Genomic DNA, 18,004 nt, shown 5'->3' with positions numbered 1-18,004 from the left:
GGCTAATAAATAAATAAAATCTTAAAAAAAAAAAAAAAAAAAGAACAATGACAACAACAAATCAATCCATGTAATATACCATATTACCAGAATAAAAGAATCACAGAATCCTCCAACAGGTGGAGGAAAAAAACATAAAACAGTGATATATGACAGAAACTTTCAGTAAACTAGGAATAAAAGGTAACCTCCTCAACTGATAAAGGGTATTTATAAAAACCTACTTCAGCTAATGTAATACTTAATGATGAAAATGATCACTCTTCACGGTGAAAAACTGAACCCTATGATTAGGATAAAGGCAGAAATACTCAATTCTACTATTCAACATTGTACTGGAATGTCCTAACCAGTATTATAGCAAGATGGAAAAAATAATAATACAGACTGGAAAGAAAGAAGTAGAACTATCTTTATTAGTGAATGACACCAGTATATACAAGGAAAATCCTAAGAAATTGACCAAAAAAAGCTATTAGGACTAGTAAGTGAACTTAGCAAAATTTCAGGACACAATTATCAATAAACAAAAACAGTGTTTTATGTAATACCAACAAATAACTGGAAAACTAAAAATCACACAGTAGCAAAAACCATAAAATACTTAAGAGATAATTTCATGAAATATGTGCAAGACCTCTACTCTAAAAAGTATAAACTATTGCTGAGAGAAAAAGACCTGATTACTTGGAGATATATACCATATTCATGGACTGGAATACCCAGTATTATTATATCTGTTCTCTCTAAATAGATTCAGGGTAAACCTAAACAGAATCCCAGTTGGATTTTTTGTGGAAACTGGAAATCAGAAATTTCCCTAATATTTATATGGAAGAGCAAAGTTCCTAAAATTGACAAATATTCCTTTTTTTTTTTTTTAAGATTTATTTATTTATTTATTTGACAGAAAGAGAGAGAGAGGGGGACACAAACATGGGGGAGCTGGAGAGGGAGAAGTAGGCTCCCCGCCGAGCAGGGAGCCCAATGCGGGGCTCGATCCCAGGACACTGGGATCATGACCTGAGCCAAAGGCAGATGCCTAACGACTGAGCCACCCAGGTGCCCCAACAAATATTCTTTTAAAAGAGCAAAGCTGAAAAACCAAGAGTACCTGAATTTAAGATTTACTATAAAACTCCAGTAAATGAGACCATACTGGCATAAACATAGACAAATAGATTGACAGAACAGAAATAAACTCATATATACTTACACATGCAACTGATTTTCAGAAAAGGTTGCAATGCAATGGGGAAAGGACAACTCTTTTAACAAATGATGGAACAAAGAGACAGATCTCCACATGGGATAAAATGAATCTCAACTCCTACCTCTCACCATCCACGAAATTAACTTGAAAAGATCACAGACCTAAATCCAAAGGCTAAAATTATAAGGCTTCTAAAAGATAATTAAGGAGAATATCTTCACAGTCTTGAGGTAGCCAAGATATTCTGGGTAGGACCCAGAAAGCACTAACCATAGGGGGAAAAATGGGTAAATTAAACTCTATCAAAATAAAAACAAAACATTTACCAAAAGATACTGTATGAAAATCAAAGGGCACGCTGAAGATGGCGAGAAAATATTCACGGTATATGCATATAAGACCTGGAGATCCAGAATATATATAAAGAGCTCTCACAACTTAATAATATAAACACCGCAACCACAAAATGGGCAAAAGACGTTAGACAATCTCCAGAGTAAAATATACAAATGGCCGATATGCAGATGAAAAAGTGCTCAACGTCATGAGTCATCAAGAAAATACAAATTACCACCACAGTGACCACTACGTGCTCCCGGGAATAGCTAGAATTAAATAGCCCATCACCTCCAAATGGCGGCAAGAATGTGGAGCAAGTGGAACTCCCCCAGATGCCTGCTACAGCCATTCTGGAAAATGGTTTCTAAGTTCTTACAAAGTTAAACATACTCTCCCCTATGACCTAGCAATTTTAATTTAAATACTCCCTGGTATTTATCCAAGAAAAATAAATGCATATGCCCTCAAAAAGCCTCCCACGAACACTTTCATAGCAGCTTCATTCCTAAGAGCCTAAAACGGGAAACAACCCAAACAAACAAGCAAATGGCTAAACCAACTGAGGTAGTTTCCTAACACGGAATATTGCTCAGCAGTCAAAAAGAATGAACTGTTACATACAACAACGTGTAGGAGTCAAAAACGCTTTGCTACGTGAAAGCAGCCAGACACAAGAGTATTATTATACGACTCCATCTGTAAGGACTTCTGCAGTCAGTGTTAAGTTCTTCCAAATACTCTCATCAGACCCAGGGTCCTCAAGCCCGAGCCGTGGGTACCACGTGAAGCGGTCAGGTCCAGCCCCTAACCCCACACAGAATCCAGCGGCATACAAGGCTCCAGATCCGAAGGCCGCTGGAGGGAATGTTTCAGCCTCGGCAAACCAATCCTCTGTTGGATCTAGCCTAAATCTCTCATACCCTCCTTGTCCACATAGCTGGGGATCAAAGGATGGAGCCCCCTCTGGCACCCAGGAGGGAAGCTGGGAACTCAGTAGTAAGAGGAGAATGGAAGGCTGGGATGTCCCACAGGACGGGCCCTTCGAGCTCTTTTCTTCCAGGCCAAGGAAGAAGGAAGAGATTGAGGAACAGAGACAGGATGGGGCCTGCCCAAGGTCATGCAACCCTGTGAGCCAGCTGATTAAAACCTAGGGCTTCCGAGTCTTGGATTAGTACCCCTTCTAGCTTTCTCCCCCTTCCACCACCGAGGGCAAAGAGGCAGCTGTCTCGTCTAGTGGGCCAGGACTTAGCTGCATCACGTGGCACTGGCTCTGAGGAACCACGTGATTCGGGGGTGCTTAGAGGTGAGGACAGGACCACCGAAGGACGTGAATAGCGATGCCCACCCGGAGTCTACGGAGGGCAAATCAGGCTTTCCTGGCTGAAGGATGGGGCTTTCCCAGCTATTCCAGCTACTGCAGTAAGGTGCCCCAGGTCAGACGCATGCCCGGGCCAAGCTCCCCTTTGCGTTCACCCTCCCCTCCCTAGGGCTGGCTCACCCCTTCCCCAACTCCTCCAGCCCCCAACCAGAGAAGGTACTCACTGATGGGGGCGTGTAAGGCCACGTGCTCCTGGTAGGGTGTGTAGTACTTGTACTGCTTTCCGCAGAATTCACAGGTGTAATTGCCAGTTTCTGTCCAAGAAGAGGAAAGTGTGCGAATGGGTGCCTGACTCCTGTCGAGAAGCAGCAGCATGCTCCCTCCCCTCCAACTCCCCCTCATCCTGGGACCAACTACAATCAGGAACCCACTGGAGTCAGGCCGCCTGGGTTCAAATCCCAGCTCCTCCATGTCCAGCTGTGTGACCTTGGGCAAATCTCTTAACCTCTCTGTGCCTCAGTCTTCCTATCTGTAAACGGGGGTAATAATAGGACCACCTTCTAGGATTGCTGCGAGGATTAAATTTATATGTCAAGTGCTTAGAACAGTACCTGGCACACACTGTTTCTCCAACACTCCACCCCCAGGACCTGGTGCTCGGGAAATGTGTGGACCCGAGTTGACTGACCCCCCCAGTGCCAAGCTCAGGCTCAGCCCCTTCGTGAGCCCTAACCTCTGCAATGGCCACACTTGGGTCCCCTCATCTCCAGGACCTTTCCCGCCCCCAAGCACCCCACTCCCCCCAGCAGGAGGGGGTCACGTCTTCCTCTCAGGTCCCACCAGACTTTATCTTTACCTCTCTTTTGGCACTGCCTAACTTCTTTCTTCTTAAAAATTTCTGATGTAATATTGTTCACTGGGGGAAAATTATAAAATACTGATAAATACAAATACAAAATTTAAAGAGTAAGAGAAATTTCAATCATCTGTCACCCCCAAACAAAAGAGTAGCAGCTACCCCCTTGGGGTGGAGTGTGCAACCTTGCCATCCGCCCCGGGCCGCACCCCTCACTCCCATCTCATCTGGAGCGGGCTTCTCTCCCTGACATCATCTGTCTGGCTCCGATGGGCCTTGAATTAGCCAGCCCTCATCCATATCCTCTTTGTAACCTGGTGTATTCAATCGACAATACTTTGTGGACATCTTGCTCGATCAATAAACATCGATCCCCTACTGCATTTATTGGCTGCACGGTTCCCACCGGACTTTGAAATCTGCGGAGCCTGTCTCCTACCAGGGGACATTTGGATTGTTTCAAAATTTTTCTCTTACAAAAAAAAAAAAAGAAAAATGCTGTGATCCACATCCCTGTAGAAATATTTGCCCATTTGCTCATTATTTTTCATATCGCTGCAAAATAAAGATTATTGTGCATAATCACTGCTCGTTATTTCCTCAGGATAAATTAAGGGTATACATTTTTAAGGCTTTTGATAACCACAGCACCAACTACATATCAAAAGGTTGGGCCAATTTTCATCCCAATCAGAAAGGTGTGCCTTATAGGGGGAACTACACTGCAATGCTGCTTTCATTTTCCATTTGAGTTCTAAGGAAATGGACTATTTTTCATATTTAAATAACTATAGTTTTTCTTTTGTGACTTTCCCGTCTGTGTTCACAGCCTATGGAAACATAGGTATATTTATCTACCTTTTTTTCATTGCAAGAACTCCATAGATGAAGGACATCAACAATTTTGTTCTATATGTTGCAAGTTATTTTTTTTCTCAGTTTTTTTAATCCTGTGTATGATTTTTCTCTCAATATAGACCTAAAACCTTTCTGTAACTTTTATAACTGATTCACGAACACTGGAAAAGATCCATTGTTTGCTGTTCATAGGCTTCCAGGTTGTTAGATCAACTGTATTAATCATACTATTCAAACCCTGTATGATCCTGTTTGTCTACCTTCCATTGCGTCGTACTTCCAAATTTATTTTGTTTATTTCGATGCAATGTGGTCTGATGCATATAAACAAGGCTCATGAGATCAAAATCGTCACTGTTAACCATAGCCTTCAGAACACGACAGTATTTTCTAACACAGTGCTTCTCAAAGCTGTGGTCCCTGGACCAGCAGCGTGAGCGTCACCTGACAATTGGTTAGAAATGCAAGTTCTCAAGACTTATCCAAGACACACTGAAAGCAAAGTTCTAGGACCAGGATCCAGGAACCTGTGTCTTAACAGGCCCCCTAGAACAATCTGACGCCCGGGAGAGTGGAAGGATCACCTGCTCAGATATTTCATGACACTGTTGTGTTAGGTGGCCTGACATTAATAATTAATTCTTGATCATCCGTAAGAGCCTCCTTTCTCCTTGCTTGCATGTGCCTAAAAACACTTCCCTAAATCTTCTTGGGAAAATTCACTAAAAAAGATACTTCAGTAAATGCTGGGCAAAAGCAATCATGGTTCCTGCCTTCACAGAGCTTACGGTCTGGAAAAGGGGACGGAAAACTCCAATAATCATACAAACTTAAAAAAACTGCAACCACAATGGGTGTTCTTAAAGGAGACACTTAGCGAGCTATGAAAATAGCAGCAGGGAATTCAATTTAGTTAAGGAAGCAAGAGGGAGCTCCCTGAGAAAGAGGAAAAGACGAAGAATTAACGAGGTGTGTGTCTAATAAACCATTATTTCTAATTAACTTGAGAGCCTCTGTCTTCTAATGAAAGAGATTATGCCATTTGCTTTTATTGCTATAATTGACTTGGTTTTACTTGTTTTGTGGGTTTTATTTTCATATTCCACCCTTTCTGGTTTGTTTCCTTCGTTTTCAGTTGTTTTGATGCATGAAATCTCTTCTCTGCCTTTGCATTGTTCTCTGATATTCCATTATTTTCCAATATTCTCTTTTGTTTGCTTCCATAGCATGTGAGACACATCTGTCTGTTACAGTTAACAGAAAATGACATTTTCAAGTCTATTACCACTGACAAAAGTAGCTTCACTCCGTGCTTCTCAAACTTTAGCAGGTTTAAGAATCATCCAGAAAGGCAGTTACTACACAGATTGCTGGGCTCCGCCCCAGAGATTCTGATTCCGTGGAATCAGAGCCTAAGAATGTACATTTCTTTTTTTTTTTTTTCTTAATTTATTTATTTGACAGAGACAGCCAGCGAGAGAAGGAACACAAGCAGGGGAGTGGGAGAGGAAGAAGCAGGCTCCTAGTGGAGGAGCCTGACGTGGGGCTCGATCCCAGAACGCTGGGATCATGCCCTGAGCCGAAGGCAGACGCTTAACGACTGCGCCACCCAGGCGCCCCAAGAATGTACATTTCTGATAAGCTTTCAGGAGATGGTACTGCTGCTGGTCTGGGGCCCACACTATGGGAAGGACTGGTTTAACCTACTCTCCCATATCCTTCACCTAGTCCTTTGTTCTCGTGTTCTTATGAATCATTTTTAATACTGTAGAATGATCTTTGTCTTCCGCATTCAATTTTGTCATCAGATTCATATTTTAAACTTACTTCTAGTTTATCTGGTCTTAACATTGGACACAAGTCCTCCTATGCTATGAAGTCATTCCTCACAACTGGAGTGTATTTTGTGAATTTTTTGAAGATGGATAGTACATGGGAAAAATAGTGTATTTTCAAGTCCTCCTTTTCCCTTTACTCATAAATTACAGTCTGTCTAGATATAAAATTCTTAAGCTGTAATCTATGTTTCCCTTCAAAACATATTCCATTATCTTTGGCATTTAGTACTATACAGAAGTCTGAGGCAAGTCCCCCTTGGATTCATCTGTTAATAATTAATTGGCTTTTCTTATGCCTAGATGCCTGCGTATTTTTTCCCTTATAGTTTTAAAGAGTCACAAAGATCTACTGAGTTAAGGGTCTCTTCATATTGAGGTAGATTACACTCCAATCATCTGTCATCCCCTGACATACAGTGAGCCCTTACATCAGCATACATGGGTCTGCCTGTAGCACATTTTTCTTCTATTGTATCTTTGGAATGTTGCTTCTGTCCCACTGGTAACAATTATCTGGAACTGGATCCCTAGGCTCCATATTTAGCTTGTTTTCCTCTTGTTCTCTTGATCTGTTCAGGTTTCTCCTCCCCATAATTAATTCCATTTCTGCAGATCAACTCTGCTCTTTACTATGCACAATGTAGGTTTTAATTCTACTTTGTTTCTCTGCAGTCCTCCACCTCACTCCTTTCTCTGTCTCTTCATTTTATCCCACTGCTGTGTCACCGTACAACTTCAGGCTCCTCTCTCACAGGGGTCATGCTATGGACTGAACTGTGACCTCACCCCACCCCCAAAGTCAACTGTTGGCGCCCCACCTCCCCATGTGATGGTGTTTGGACATGGGGCCTGTGGTAGGTAACTGGGCTGAGATGAGGTCATGAGGATGGGGCTCTCATGACTGGTTTAGTGCCCTTGTAACAACAGGCACCAGGGAGCTTGCCTGCATGGGTCTCCCACCACGTGAGGGCACAAACAGAAGGTGGCCATCTGCAAGTCAGGAAGAAGGTTCTCACCAGAACCTGACCATGCTGGCACCTTGACCTTGGACTTCCAGCCTCCAGAACGCTGAGAAAATGAAGTTGTTTATGCCATCCAGTCCAGTAGTTTGTTATGACAGTCCAAGCAGACTAAGAGAAGTCATATTTTCTTATATTCAGTTGCGGCTGTCAAACAGAATTTTCTTCTAGATTTTGTAGTAGGTCATTTTCAGAGGTGTGCTTTTCCTCCGAGTCTCCTAAATTCTGTCTGTCTTGTTAGGTGGATTTTTATAGTTATAGTTTCATACTTTGTGTTTTTGGGGGTTTTTTTGGTGATTTAAAAAATTTTTCAAGTTACTCTTCCTTTAGCCACATATAACAATCGAGCGAACTATAGATGCAGACTTACTGTTTTCAGTAGACGTGAGCGAACTGTTCTCAAGCCCCCCATTATCATGGCAGTAAATCATCATGGCAGAAAATCATCATGGCAGACCACTATCACGGTAGTAATTCTCGATCTGCAGCTGGAGAGCAGGCTGACGCGCAGGAGCCCTGGGACCAACTTTCTCCTTCTAGAAGGATTCTTCTGCTGTCATGGCTCCAGCTTCCTTCTCCCTAAGGGCCTAATCCCCCAATTTGCTCAAATGATGTGGATGTGGACGGTGCACTTCCCAGCATGCACTGCTTCTGGGGTTTTCCTCTTCCTGGACCCACAAAGCTCTACTTGCGGCAAAAGTCCCTTCGTGGGGCTCTGGGCCTCTACCGGCTCCTCTTACTCTACACCTTGTCATTTGTAGGGTTCTGTGACCTTGGCCTGCTTGAAACCCAAGACGCAGCATTCTTATCTCACAAGGCAGCTACAGAGTGGTAACAGGAGATGCTCCCACTATGCCAGCAGTCTCAGTTCCACGATGTCAAGCTGGGAGCATGCAGGGAGCCAAACCCAGTTGCGTTTTCTCAATGCAATTCCCAATTGCTTCTGGTGTGTGACAGTTCCTCCCAGATCCTAGCACTGGTCGTCTGTCAACTCAGTTACTGACAGAGTAAGTTTCATCCAGTTCCGTATCTTCCTGGGCAATAGGTACTACTGATTTAATGCCTTCCACGCATGTGTTAAGGACTACACTCATTCTCTTGCGAATATAACCTCATCCAATCTCCACGACAATCCTGAGAGGTGAGTTTTCTTGTCATCAGCCCATTCTCGGAGTTAAGGAGACTGTGGATTAGGGAGATTATAAAGCACGTAGGACGACTTGCAGGTATTAAGTGTAGAGCTGGGGTTCACAGATGGGACGCTGTAAAGCTCCCACTCTTGGCCATTTCTTGATGACATCACTCACTTGTTACGCCCTGAATACAACCCAGGGGCTGGGCTAGTCCGTTCCTGCATGCATCCTCCACGGGCCTTTCGGAACGGAGAGATGTTCTCGTTCCCAACTTAAAGACGAGGCAAAGGACACTGAGAAGGGGGGTAAGTAGCCAGTCGACTGGTGATGCCACCATTCAAACCTGGGCCTGATTCCAATCCTCTTTTCCTCATGATGATGCTAAGGATGGAAGGGCAGGCCGTGCTAGCCAGGGGCAGCTGGCCGGTAAGTTCTGAGATGGCAGGTGACAGATCCCGCTGCCCCCGTCCTGTATCTGTCTACGATCGTCCACCGTAGAACAGGTCTCATTCACAGGTGGGTTTCACCACAGTTTAACTTTTGGCAGTTTAGTGTTGAGGCCTTCGTTACTTTCTTCCAGAGAAGAACAACTAGGACGTACGCACAGTAAACGCATGACAAGCGCTGTGCTAACTGCTTCACGGATACTGTTCCAGTCCCGGTCTCCTGAATGCTTAAGAGTCCAAAGGAGGCAATGAATCACCCGCTACCACGAAGGAGGAAGGAGGGAGGAAACGGACTGGAGGACCCAGTCAACGCCTTCCGAAACCGGGGCCAAGCTCTGCCCTGTGAGAAGCACCTCCGGCATCGCTGTTTTTCCTGCCCGGAGATTTGCTCACGCATTCATTCAATGTTTGGGTGCGCATTTTTGCAAGCTGCCTAAAATCCTTACTGTAATGAGGCAGAGTCAACAAAGGTCTTTTCTTGCTGGGTGGCAAGCAAGCGAGAAGAGGAGGATTGCAAATCCTAAAGGGCTGGACTAGACACCTCTCACTGGCTGACTCTACCCAATCCACTCTTCTAGAAACAGCCAAAATGGACTGACTTCCTAAAATGTAAATCTGATCAAGTCCCTTCCCCACTTGGTAAACTCTCCAGCTCGTTTCCCTCAGAAAGAAGTCTCGATGCCTTCCTCTGGCATTCAAGGCTCTCTAAGACCCGAACGCAGAAACTGATCGGCCTTTCCATTCCCTAGAACAAGAGCTGCTCTCCTACCTTCACCCCGTGATGTAAGAGCTCATTCCCCACTCTGGTCCCCAATGCAGAAGCCTCCCCGATTCCCAAGGCTGGTCAGGCGCCTTCCCGGCCCCCACGGCTCCCTGAGGTTATGCTGTGACTAGCTGCGCGCTGACCTACTGCCCCCCTCCTGTGCCAAGCACCCAAGGGCAGGGCCACAACTGCCGCACCCATGGCTGTGTCCTCCCCACACGCCACGCAAGGCTGCTGCGAACAGGCAGGTGGCAGGTGTGGCTCCTACCCTCAGGGGTTTCATGGGACAAGGACAGAATGTCCACGTGGCCCCCTTGGACAGCTTCATTTGCCGATGAACCCCTTCATTTGCGGATGATGACAACAAGAGTTATTTTCCGAGCACCTATTATGTACCAGGCACTGTGCTAATAGGTGATTTACATTCACGATCTCATTTAATCCCCCAACAAACCTTCGGGGAAATGCAGTCCTCACTGACAGGTGAGGAGCCGAGGCTCAGGACGGCTAACAGACTACCAGGGCACCAAGCATGTGCTACATTCACTGCCCTGACCTTGACCCTGTGCTGTTCTGCTGCTCCTCAAAAGTGGAAGTCCTAAGACTGGCCCATTTGACAGGTGGGCAAAGTGAGGTATAAGGAAGCCAGGCGCCAGTACCACTGTTGCAGGATGAGTGATGTCACCCCCTTCCAATGGCAAGACTCACCCCGCCACCCGCAGCCAGCCCCCAGCTGACTCCCCACCCAGCCCACCCCCAGAGAGAGGCCCGCATACTTGGCCCAATTTTCTGGAATGGTTCCGGGGGTTCCTCCTTCACCTCGTCAGTGGCCACAACACCTTGGTCGAAGGGGTCTGTGGGAGAATACACAGCCCTTAGAGCCCTGGTAACCAGGTCTTGGGAGCCCAGCCGGGGACAGGGAGGTGGGCAGTCACCAAGGACTTACCTGCCCGATTCTCGGGGGCCCCTTCCACACTAAACACTGCGCCCGGGCGGGAGGCAGCAGCCGCAGAAGGAAAGAAGCAAACAGGAGCCCTGTTAGTCCCTGCCCACAGCTGCCTCTGCCCAATGCTCCCAGCCTCTGTCCCGGAGAGGTTGCCTCTGGGACCCAGGAGAGCCGCCGTGGCCAGTGTGGACACCCCAGAAAACCAGGGGCCAGAGGAGGGCGCATCCCCACCAGGATGCAGCCTGAGCCTCCATTCCTCATCCTCCCCGTGGGCTAGGGCCCAACCTGGAGGAGGGCAGATGCCATCTGCCTGGCCTGTCTCTGGATCCTGGCAGCAACTCGAGGGGCCAGGACAGGAGAAAAAGAGGAAGAGACCAGTTGGGAGAAAAAGAGGGGATAAGAAGAACGACAAGCCAGTGGCACTGGGTGGCAGGGCCTGGCTGTCACAGCTTGTGACGGGCCAGGGTGCGGGGCTAGAGAAGGAGCCCCCTCCATCCTTTCCAGGTCCAAGACCCTATTTCTAGGATTGAGATTCTAAAAATAAATTACCTAAATTTATTGTTCTAATTTCTAACTCTATAACCTAAGACACTAAAATACCATCATTCATTTTAAAAAACTGGTTTAATTTCATCAGAGCATGTGAATACTCAGTATGAAATCGTAAAATGCATCGACATGAAATTGCTGAAATTCGACGGATTCTGACCTACAAAAATGGCAATTTCACTTGGGTTACCCTAATCAGAAGAATATATGGAGTATGACGGGGACCTTCTCTCTTCCAGAATCCCCAAGGGTCAGTCACTCCCCTCGTGGTCTGACTGCTGCCTGACCTTCCTCTGGGGCGGAGGAGAGGGGACAATGGACCGGGAGGGGGGAGGGGCCAGACGAGCAGCCCTGGCGGTGGGGGCGCTCCTCTTCGTGCAACACTCCTCCCTGGGAGCGAGGGGCCTGACTCACCATCCACGGCGTGCAGGTCCCGGTGCTCCTGGAAACAGCTATAGTACTTGTACTTCTTCCCACAGATGTCACACGTGTACCTGAAATTATCTGTGGGGGATGGAAAGACACATGCAGTTACCAGGACTTCGGTCACTTGCGCTAGGGCATTTTGGCGGGGGGAGGGGGGGCTCCTCTGCCTTAGGAACCAACAAAGGACCAGCCCACACCGGCCCCAACTGGTGACCCAGGGACAGTCAGTCCTGGGAGTGTTAAGGGTTCTCCACGCAAGGAGATAGGAGAGCCCTGAAGCAACCTGCAAACCCACCTCCAATCCCACTCCCAAGGGCCCGGCCCCACCTCCCTCCCTGAGGTCACGTGAGCGTCACCATCACGGCAGCCGCCGCTTCCTGGGCGCTGCATGTGCAAGCGGCCGGGAGGGGCACTTCCTCTGCCTCTCCTGTTAGTCCTTGTGACTGAGGCAGGAAGCAGTAACCCACTGAACACCTGTGCAGACTGAGGGTCAGAAGGGACCCGTCCCAAGCCCCACCACCACTAGGAGGGCCTGTGGTAGGCAGCTCCCCAATGACCCTGGCCTCCTGGCGTTCACACCCGATGTGATCCTTTCGCTTTAAGCCTGAGCTGGACCTAGTGACTGGCTTCTAATGAAGGGAATGTGATAAAGTGATGGGATGTCATTTCTGAGATTCGGTTACAAAAGACCGTGACTTTCAGTCTCGCTCACACCGTCTCGCTCTTGTGAGCTGCCCCAGAGAGAGCACCCTATGTCAGCCTCTGGTGAACAGCCAGTGGGGAAGTGAGGCCCTCAGTCCCACAGCTTGGGAAGAACCCAGCCTGCTAACAGCCACGTGAGTGTGGAAGCAGCTCCCTCCCTGGCTGAGCCTTGAGAGGAGGCCACAGCCCTGGCCAACACCTCCCCTGCCTCAGGACACCCACAGCCCAAGGACCCTGGGAAGCCACACCCACGGTCTGACCACACAAACGGAGATAACCAACGTTGGTTTAAAGTCATTCGGTTTGGGAAAAACGTGTTACACAGCCATAGCTAACAAAAACAGGGCCAGATTTTGAATGATCCCTGGGGCTATCCAAATTCTGAGGCCGGACTCACCCAGGACACTGCTCTCACCACTCACTAGCATGGACCTCCCGTGTGTACTCCTTGGGCAGATCTAGGGATGGCCCATTCACTCCCATCTCCCTGACGAGGGCCCGCACAGGGAGACTGATGGCTTGCTCAAGGCTGCACAGTGGGGCAAGGAATAATCAAGATTCAAAGAGTCGCTTAACTCCATGGCATAGCTACGTCAGGGCACATGACCCTTCTCCGTCTGCACAAGCCTCCTTCCACCGTGGACAGAGGCACCAGCCTTCTGGCCCTTCTGCTCCTCCCCAGCACTCAAACACAGGATTTGACGAGACTCCCTCCATCCCAAGGTTGCAACGCCAGGCAATTCTACGGGAAGTTTTCTGGTCCCTGCTTAGCCAAACTTAGGGGCACAGATGACATCAGCCTTCTCCTTGCCTCTGCCCCCACTTCTTCCACTGCACCTGCAGGCTCTCAAAGTCCCCTGGCAGATGCCAGGGCCATAGAGACTAAATGGTCCCCAAGCTAGGCGCACACAGCATCAGCACACACAGTACTTCTGAGGGTCTGGGGACCCGGCATGCCACCATCCCACCAGGCCCTGCCACCTCCATGCCCACACCTGAACCAGCCAGGCAGTGGTGGGGGGAGATGAGGGAGTATGGAGGAGGAGAGGCCTGGTCCTGCTCTGCCTCACACAGACTGCCAGCAAGTGCTGACCCCACCTCAGAATTCAGCTTCCCTTCTTTTCCCCCTAATTTGGGGGGATAGGAGGGTGGTATGGAGCTGATTCCCATGGCCTCTTCCAGGCTGGCCATTCTAGAATTCCAAGCCTGGCTTAGCTTCAATCCAGCCTAGACAATAACCTCTCCCCTCCCCACACCACCCCATCATGTCCCACCTGGACCATCATTCTCTCTCAGATACCAGGGAACACAGGTGAAGAAGTCAAGGCCATCCAAGGTCTGGGTCCAGACGGGGCCTTGGCCCTGCAATGCCTCTGCCCTGCTGGCCAGTGCTGGTCGCCGTCCACAGCTGCCGGCAGCCCTTCTCTCAACTCTGCTCACACAGGCCCTCCCACCACCTCCAAGAAAACGAGAACCCCCAGCTTTCTGACTGAGAAGCGCCATCGCCCTACCCTGCAGAACCCAACCCACTTCTCCTTCTCAGGGCCGATAGGGACCACACTCCCGGGCCCACGTAAAGCAGGAGCAGATCAGGACAAGAGTTAGCCCCAAAGGAAGAAAGGCAAAATGATTTTCAGTCAGTGAAACTACATTTTCAGAGCCTCCAAGAGAGCTCAGGATCTCTAGCAATGGCACTGCGAATCGGTCTGGGGACACGGGCTCAGAGTCAGGCTGCCTGACCAACCCGGCTCGGCCACCAACCAGAGTGACCAACGTTGCACACACTTCCTAATCTCTGCACCTCGGTCTTCTCATCTGCGAAATGGAAGTGACCGTTCCTTCCTCTCCCAGAGTTGTAATAAAGAGTGAGCGAGCGCAATGCCTAACAGACACCAAATACTCGGTAAATGTTATCCAATACTGTTTTGGAAAGGGAATCGATGTAACAGCAGCAAGAGAACTGGACGTGGAGTTAATCTTCTATTTTCTTAGCTAAGAGATGTGTGAGGGGGTATATATATATGCCTCCTTTCCAGACTGTACAACTTTTCTAACAACTAAATGAAAGACCCTGGACTAGAAGGTGGGAGGCCTGGTTTCTAGGCCCACCTCCATCACTTAACAAGTTGCGGGAGTTCTCTCTGGGACTCAGTGCCCTCATCTGCAAAATGGGTAGGCTGGACTTGGTATTCTCGACACAACGCTTTTGGATCCAGGACTCCATGGTCAGGCTCCTGGCACGAGGCTGGTGTGTGAGGACGCCGGGCTCTCGGAGCAGGCACTGCTGGCTTGGGTCAGTGTAGGGGTGCAGGACTGAAAATAAAATAAAGCACAGTGGCCGTGGGGAGAAAACTCCCTAGGGAGGAAGGCAAAAGTGATGGAAAAACTAAAAATACCCCCAGCGACAGAGTCCTCTATACCCAGGGGACCTCCGGGAACCATGGAAGCCAGATGGAACACAATGGATCATTGAGGGGCTGCCGGAGAGGCCAGGAGCCCAGAATAGCCAAGGAAGGAAAGATAAATAGAGAAGATCTTTAAATGTGTGGCTGACCACAGGCAAACCATGGGAGCCGGAAGAGAAAGAAGCTTCTGAAGGAGAAGGGAGCCAGGGGTCAGGGGCCAGGCTCGGGCAGAGCTCGAGGAGGAGGGAAAGGCCTACACCACCTCCTATAGGGCCAGGGTCCTCAGGCGGGTGTCTGGCCTACCTAAGCCTCAGAATGTCTAGAAAATGGAAGCTTAGCCTCGGCCCTTCTTGCGTCTCGCATGACGTGGGAATCCAAAGAGAGAGTGGATGGGAAAGGGCCTCAGAAGAAATGCTTTTTGGACCTAGTGCGATTACGGCCCTGCGTTAGCCCACACAGCTCCTCAATCTGCTTTGTTTCGGACTTTTTCTTGGGGGTGGGGGAGTCATGTTTATTATTTTTGAAAACCTTTTATGGCAGCAAGAACAGGGGCTGACAAACTATGGCCTGCCCACCCTCTGTTTTGGCGACAAATTCGTTTCTTATCATCTCTGGCTGTGCCGACGCTACCTGGCAGAGCTGAGCGGTGGGGACAGAGATATCGGGCCTGCAAACTCTTAAATATTGACTACCTGGTCCCTACAAAAGAGTCTGCGGACCCCAACGCAGAAAACTGTCCAGCTCCTTCAATTTTCATAAACCAGAAGTACCTGTGTCATCAGCACCCAGAAACCCCTTCCCAAGGGTAACCACGATTTCTTCCAGCACGAATCACTTTCCCGGTTTTGTACTTCCTGGACACAGATCTTAGAGGAGGGGCTCTCGTGTTGGACTCCTTTTGCTAACGTTCTGTCTGTGGGTAACCCACATGGCTGGGTGCGGCCATACATCATTCCTTCTCATGCTTCACGTGAACAAACCACGACTGATCGGTCCATTCACCTAACGCTAGGCACTCGGGTGGTTTCTGGTTTGGCGCTGTTACAAACGGTGCTGCTAAGAATATCCTAGTTCCCGGGTGCCTGGGTGGCTCAGTCAGCTGAGTGTCTGCCTTCAGCTCAGGTCCTGATCCTGGGGTCCTGAGATCGAGCCCTGTGTCGAGCTCCCAGCTCCCTGCTCATTGGGGAGTCTGCTTCTCTCTGCCCCTTCCCCATAGTTGTGCCCACACACGTGCGCTCTCAAATAAATAAAATCTTAAGAAGAAAAAAACGAATATCCACTTCCCATCTCTTGGTGGACACGTGCACACGGTTCTGCTGGGGATACACCTGCGAGTGGAATGGCTGGGTTCTGGAGCTCAGGTGCGCCGGGCGGGGAGAGGTTCCACCCCAGCCTACACCCATCTGGCTTCTTCTGAGGCCCGGGGGTTTAGATCTGGGGGCAAGGCAAGCAGAACACTGTCCTCAGACGGCAAGGCCCTGTGCGGCAGGCTGGGGTAGCACACCCAGAGATGAGTGCCCATGGGCGCTCATGAGATAAGCCCCGGAAGTAGCATTTCCCAAACATCAGCCCTGAGCTTGCCAGTGAGGGGCCCTGAGAAGTCTACCACAAAGAAACACGTTCATCTTAGCAGAACTCAAGGCCTCCCCAGGTTCCTGGGCCACAGAACTCATTACTGTCAGAACACCTACTGGCTTCCCCAGGACGTGTGCCACGAACACACTTCGGGAGAGGCTGCTCTGAGGTACCCCACTACAATGTCATGAAGACCCTCTGGCCCCAAAGCCTGAACCACAGCAAAGTGTCTCCCACAGGCCCCTGGGGACAGTCCTGAGAGGGCCAAGAGCAAGGGGAAGACACTCACTGCCTTGGGAGGCTCCTTCCCCGGAGGTGGCTTCGGTGTCTGCAAGAGAGAAAACGAGAAGGAAGTGAGCGGACTGGACCCATGGCGGAGCTGATGGCAAAGTGCACGAGGAGCGGGGACAGACGGTGACCCCACCACCGCGTGCCCAGGACACTCTGTGCCCATTCACAGCCATTCCCTGTACCCCCTGCTGTCACTCAGGCCCGGACCCACTGCCCTTCCTCCCTGGAACCATCTGTCCTGCCCCCTCAGCCTCATCTTCGGAACAGAGACAGCGCCCCGCCCCCACTCCCGGGGCTGCCATGAGGAGCACACAAGATGACGTGTGAGCACCTTCCCGCAGGAGCCACTGATGCATCCTGGGAGGATGCAGGCCCGTGTGGAGCAGGCAGGGGCACAGGTGGCCGAAGCCTGGTGGCATGTCCTCCCAAACCCCCAGCGGCCCTATGTGCTCTCCCAAGTCAAGGGGGCCTCTTCCCTCCACCTGGGTCTCTATCCCACCGCAGACAGAGGGAGAGGACTGGATCTCTGGTGGGGGGGTCCTGGGGACATCTACAAGCCAGGCAGAGAATGGGGAGGTGCGGCCCTCGGCTCTGCCTCAGGGACGCCACTGACCTCGGTGCGCCCGGACGTGGGTCTGGAAACAGTTGTAATACTTGTATTTCTTGCCACAGATTCCACACTCATAGGATCCTGGAAAACAGGAAAGGAAGGGACAGGTCAGTCAGTACCCAACGTGTGCAACTATGAGGTTCCAGGACCCACAGTGATGGCCCCAAGTATCAGGAACTCCACGATAAGGGGGCAGGGGTCATCCAGTGGGCTGCCTTAGCCCCGGTAAGCAGAGAGGCAGCAAGGACCAGCAGACATGGCCCCGAGCTGGAAGTCAGGAGCCCAGGATCTAGTTCCAAGTTTTTGCCCCAACTCTAAGTGACCTTGGGCAAGTCACTTCCCATCTCTGGGCCTCAGTTTCCAAATCTGTAAGACGAAGAAGACAACTCTTTCTTATACTTATTCCTTGAGAGGAAAAAGGAAATGAACATAAAAGTGCTCTTTCAAAATAAGGAATAAACTGCATCCATGGAAGGAAATCAACATGCATTCGAGTAACTTCTACCTCTCCTCCTTGCCAAGATGGGACAGAGGTTAAGAGGATAGTCTCTGAACCAGATGGAACAGACCCCCGTCCCTGTTCTGCCACTTACCAGCATCGCAACCTAGGTAATTCCCTTAGACACATTAAGCCTCAGTCTGCTCATCTGTCAAATGGGGCTACAAACGCCTACCTCACAGAGTGGTCCTATAGCCCCCCTAGAAATGCCCAGCCTT

At 49.4% G+C, this 18,004-nt stretch overlaps 1 protein-coding gene across 17 annotated transcripts in view; it reads right to left on the bottom strand.

The window, feature by feature from the left end:
- The window catches only part of ZNF618 (zinc finger protein 618), a 172,564-nt gene that overhangs the window by 29,344 nt on the left and 125,216 nt on the right, over positions 1 to 18,004 (bottom strand). For 10 of the 17 annotated variants that reach the window (XM_040631762.1, XM_040631761.1, XM_040631767.1 and 7 more), the window contains exons 4-10: positions 17,291 to 17,368; positions 16,676 to 16,714; positions 11,693 to 11,782; positions 10,730 to 10,765; positions 10,560 to 10,637; positions 3,727 to 3,786; positions 3,095 to 3,184 (exon numbers count right to left, since the gene is read on the bottom strand). In XM_040631762.1, the coding sequence (XP_040487696.1) occupies positions 3,095 to 3,184; positions 3,727 to 3,786; positions 10,560 to 10,637; positions 10,730 to 10,765; positions 11,693 to 11,782; positions 16,676 to 16,714; positions 17,291 to 17,368 (471 nt within the window). The remainder of the gene's footprint in view (positions 1 to 3,094; positions 3,185 to 3,726; positions 3,787 to 10,559; positions 10,638 to 10,729; positions 10,766 to 11,692; positions 11,783 to 16,675; positions 16,715 to 17,290; positions 17,369 to 18,004) is intronic. The other 7 variants (XM_040631769.1, XM_040631771.1, XM_040631772.1 and 4 more) reach the window with 3 other exon arrangements.

This window comes from Ursus maritimus, unplaced genomic scaffold, assembly GCF_017311325.1.
Source record: "Ursus maritimus isolate PB19 unplaced genomic scaffold, ASM1731132v1 scaffold_17, whole genome shotgun sequence".
Taxonomy (NCBI): domain Eukaryota; kingdom Metazoa; phylum Chordata; class Mammalia; order Carnivora; family Ursidae; genus Ursus; species Ursus maritimus.
This window is presented reverse-complemented; position numbering and strand designations above follow the sequence as displayed.